Consider the following 5,000-nt stretch of genomic DNA (forward strand, 5'->3'; position numbering starts at 1 on the left):
GCCTGTGTGTGTGGTGTATGTGTGAGTGTGTGTGCGCGTATGTGTGGTGTGTGTGTGTGTGCCTGTGTGTGTGTGTGCGTGTGTGTGTGTGTGTGTGTGTGTGTGCGCCTGTGTGTGTGTGTGGTGTGTGTGTGTGTGTGTGTGTGTGTGCGCGTGTGTGTGTGTGTGTGTGCGTGTGTGTGCGCCTGTGTGTGTGTGTGCGTGTGTGTGCCTGTGCGTGTGTGTGCGTGTGTGTGTGTGTGTGCGCCTGTGTGTGTGTGTGTGGTGTGTGTGTGTGTGTGAGAGAGAGAGAACGTTATCTGGGGGGATAATCAGGGTGGGCGGGACAGAGGAATTGAGGGGAGTTTGGGAAACTCCAGCTGTATCAGATTGAGAAATCAGTGATTAGAATTGTATTTTATAATCTTTTTTCACATATCCAAACCCACACACACACATGCACCCACACCCAAACAAATACATAAACACACACATGCACGCACACACGCACACATACAGACACACACGCGCAAATATAAAACACACACACGTGCACCCACACAAAATACACACATACACACAGGCACATACAAATGCACCTACACACACACATACAAACAGGCCTGGTTCTGTCAAAAATGTACAGAACACACATCGACATACACACACATTCATAAACATACAATGTGCTTCTACATCATTTTGCCTGGCATCTTTGAACAGAATGTGCTGACTTGGTTGGAGAGATGAAGGGGAAAGGAAAGTCTTTCTGACCCTTAACACAAGCTCTAATGTGGACCCTGCGTTTTGGAGCGAAGGGTTATGGTAATCCACAGACACAGTTTCTCCCCCAGGACCAATCAAGAGTACCATTACTCCACATTTTCCCTCAAATCACCTCTTAGCCCATTATCCCACACACATTTACAAATCTAAAACTGGTCTCTCTCCTGATTGACTTAATGACCTGTCTTGTTTAGCTTTGTGTGCACATAATAATTCGATATTCAGGCGTACACACACACACGCACACAGACACAGACACACACACACACACACGTAGTGTGGGAGACTTGGGTGGGCTTCCTCCTCCTCCTTAGGGATAAGGGGTTGGAGGTCAAAGGTCGCAAGGTTACTTCGTCTAAAGGAACAAGTTGGAGGAAGGTAGCTTTACACGTTAAATGTGTCCCAGATGTGGTCCAGTGTGAGCTCTGTGTGCACAACCCATACACACACACAGACAAACAGATAGACACATCCACACACACACACACACACACAAACAGAAAAACAGATAGGCACATGGACACACACACACACACACAGAAAAACCGATAGGCACATGGACACACACACATACATACACACACACGTATACACACACACAAACACACACAGTTAACATCTTGAGGATAAAAAAAAACCACTCAAAATATCTAGTGCTGAATATTTCAAGTCTGTGTGAGTGTGTGTGAGGTTTATGCATATATGCACATGTATGTATGTGTGTGGGTGTGTGTGTGGGTGTGTGTGGAGTCCACTGGTTTAGTTCAACACCTTTAAGCTATTCTTTAATGAACATATGTAGAACACTTTCTTGTATGAAAACACTTCTAAACAAATTGCTTTTTTATAGCATCATACGAAAGATTCAGCGGCGTAAATTTATCTCACAGCTGTGATCAGCGTGATGTGGAACGGAGCAGATTTTTCCAGAAGAAAAATGGATGATGTGACAGACCGAATGGGAGTAAAGGTACATAACGCCGACAGAGAGCTTTTCTGTTTAAGTGTTCTCTTTTAACACAATTCTCACCCTCATTCATCAACTCTGCCAAATATATATACTGTATATATAAAAACCACTATTTGCGTATTATTTCATGTCACTGTTAATGTAAAAACTGAAATCGTAAGCGCGTAAGAGCGTTGAGTGCTGGTTAAAGTGACTTAATGTCAATGGAATACAACCTTCAGAAAATTCATAAACTTCACAATCGATTTGTCAACAGGTCATTCATTTTAACTATTCTCCTACAGGAATGTTTGACTTACGCTACTAACAGACAGGAGAAGAGAAGTCAAATTTGTGATATTTCTCTCAGTGAATGGACAGAATGGTGAAGGCTTGGTGGGAGATTACGTGCTAATGAGACGTTTAAAAAGTAGCGGGTGTTTCCTCACCTCACTCCAGACCAGCATGGTGCCAAAGATGACCTGAAGACCGTCGAAGAAGTTGTCCCCGATGATGATGACTGTGGCGCCCCCTGTTGTCCAGCCTTCGCTCGGGCTGATGGCTTTGATGCAGGGTGTGGCTGTTGGCCCAAATCACACAGGGTTCAGCGCGGGAGGATTTGGAGGTAAATAAAAAGACATAATTTACTGTTAATCAGCCTCTGTTGAAATTCACTCGAAGAGTAAAACTGAAACTTTTCCAATGTTAATGAGCAACAATAGAAGTTGTTACTTAACAGCGAGGGGTATGAACCGGCACTGAAAATGTTGCGGGTTTAATTCCTGAACACGACATGAAACATTGACTCAACATAGAAAGGCAGAAAGGTAAAGTGCTGCGGTCCAAGCTAACTGTCTCCCAGGTTCTAGAAAAAATCTCTTTCTAGAAACAATATGTTTTGTTCTCTATCGAATTGGATTTGATGCTCTGTTCGGATAGGAAAAGCTTCTGTCTCGAACAGTGCCATGAATAACTAGTTATGTTTGTCCAAGAATCCTGAAAGTAGTCTCTCTGTTGAATGTAGTGTGGATTTGCCAGGTTATTTCTTGTCTTTGTGGGGAACAAGGGAAATATACTCATCTTTGGGTTTCTACCCTTTCTCCTCATGAGGCCTTGGGTCTGAGGTGTGTATTTATGTGTGTGTGTGTGTGTGTGTTAGTTGAAAGGGGCCAGAAAAAGGAGCCAAAAACACACAGATGTCACAGAGAAAACAGAAGAAAAAAAAAAAGAAAAAGAAAAACTTGCACAGCTGGATCCAACTAAAAGACTCCACACCACACGCCCTGGGAAAGTGTTGGCGGTTTTCACAGGCTTCACTACACATCAGGCGGGAAAACAAAGGATCATTTACAGCTGGAATGCCCTTCCCTTAGCCGTTTCCCTTTCGCTCACACACTGACTCGCTTCTGCTGCGCCAATTTTACGTCAACCGAAAGTGTCGTCAAATTAGAGATAAACGAACAAAGCAAGGAGAGGACAACAGATAAAGAGAAGATTAATATGATGCATAGCCGAAAACCTTGAGAAATAAATTGTTTGAGTTTCAAAAAAAAAGGGGGAGAAAAATAAATAAATAAATAAATTTAAAAAAGCGAGCATTCTTAACGCTAGGCTAATGCAAACAACTTTCTCACAACACGGGCGAAAAACAGTAACACATGCTTTTTCAGAGGTTTTTTTTCTTTCTTTTTCTTTTTCTTTTTCTTCCACGCACACACTTTGGCATCGTCAATGCTCATTACTTTTCAGACGACGATAAATACCCCTTTCATCGTTTACACAATCTCCGATTTATCGATATCAAACGCTTGTTTTGTATCGGACGACTGCTACGTCCCATTTCCATAGCGCTTCGCTAAAAGCCGATTTTACCAAAATTGATTAACAGCACATCAACAAAAGCTTATTTTAAACTGTATATGAGGCGTTAAAAGTGATTCCTGTCATCGTTAGCTGTCTTTAGACTTCAATATGCATGAACCGCGTTGGCAGTGAATGTAACACAGGCATCTTTGTTTAGGCTTGGTGACCTTTGACCCCATGCTGTAGAATGGAAAGTGGTTCTGTAAACGGGCTGATCATATGCTGTGGACTCGTACTGTTAGCAGTGACAGGAAAACCCTGAGGGTACAGGAGCAGACAGAAGGAGGAGAAAGAGGAGGTGAAGGCACCACGGAGAAAGGTCAGCGGGCTTATTAAAGCCATCCACTCTCCGCGGAGGGGCAGAGGGGGAGAGCTGGTTTGGGTGGGTAAGGCTGTGGGTGTGAGGAGAGAGAGAAAACAACTGAGTCCTTCCCAAGTTTACCTGCGTTTAGTCCGTAAATACCAAAGGGTCGGTCACAGTAATGAGACTGAGACAGAGGCAGGGGGGGTGCAGGGGGGGGGGGGGTGCAGGGGTTCTTGTTTGTCGCTGTTGTTACGCTGTTGATGTTGTGGAGCTTGTCTGTGAGAAACTGCAGCTTTAACAAACAGTGCAGAGAAGACCGAATCAATCCACAAAGCACCTCAGCAGTGTCAAACGTACTATGAACACCGTCAGAAATCTCCATGACAACCCCCCCCCCCAACAAAAAAACCCAAAACAATTCTTCTACTATTCTAATGTTAGAAAACGGTCATGGAATTCTCTCTGAATATGTGAATACCTGAAAAGGTGACACACCAGTGCAGGTTGCTCTGATGAGAAACAGGTTCACGTTTATCAGAAAGATTCTCAGCAGGTGCGGTTCAGTTTTCTTCCGTGGCCTATCGACAATGAACCACTGTCATCCAGCACAGTTGTTTTCACTTGAATAAAATTAAATGTTTTTGCTCAATGATATAATTGCAAGCGAAAGTATACAGTAATTGAGTGTCACTGAGTGTTTGTTTTGGCTTCGTGGTCTTTAAAGCTGAAATCCTCTCTCAGTTCATTCATCTTTCTTTTGGATTCAGTGTCTTAAAACTGAAGACGAGCAAAAGACCTCTGAAATGACACACTCCGTAATCTCTGATTAAGATGTTGACGTTTAGTCTTTTGATATTTAATATCTCTCTCTCCTAATCACAGACAGCTTTAGATTATTGAAAAAAAAAACACAAAAAAAACAGTGACTTCTCATATTCTCATATAAAAATGTGTGTTAATCCTAATTAATTGGTCTACTTGTTAGCGTTATGTTACTTTTACAAAAGAAAACAAAAAAGGATAGAAATCAGAAATCCAAAGCTGCTGTATACACACACACACACACACACACACACACATCTGATTGCTGCTAAAGGCATAATGCCATTTGTCAGGGTT

General features: G+C 42.6%; 1 protein-coding gene across 9 annotated transcripts in view; it reads right to left on the reverse strand.

The window, feature by feature from the left end:
* Positions 1 to 5,000, reverse strand: part of LOC115829321 (transcription factor COE1-A-like) — a 124,917-nt gene that overhangs the window by 32,345 nt on the left and 87,572 nt on the right. For 8 of the 9 annotated variants that reach the window (XM_030793396.1, XM_030793397.1, XM_030793395.1 and 5 more), the window contains one exon: positions 2,164 to 2,294. In XM_030793396.1, the coding sequence (XP_030649256.1) occupies positions 2,164 to 2,294 (131 nt within the window). Of the gene's footprint in view, positions 1 to 2,163; positions 2,298 to 5,000 lie in introns of all 9 variants that reach the window. The other variant, XM_030793394.1, reaches the window with a different exon arrangement.

This window comes from Chanos chanos, chromosome 16 (assembly GCF_902362185.1).
Source record: "Chanos chanos chromosome 16, fChaCha1.1, whole genome shotgun sequence".
Lineage (NCBI taxonomy): Eukaryota > Metazoa > Chordata > Actinopteri > Gonorynchiformes > Chanidae > Chanos > Chanos chanos.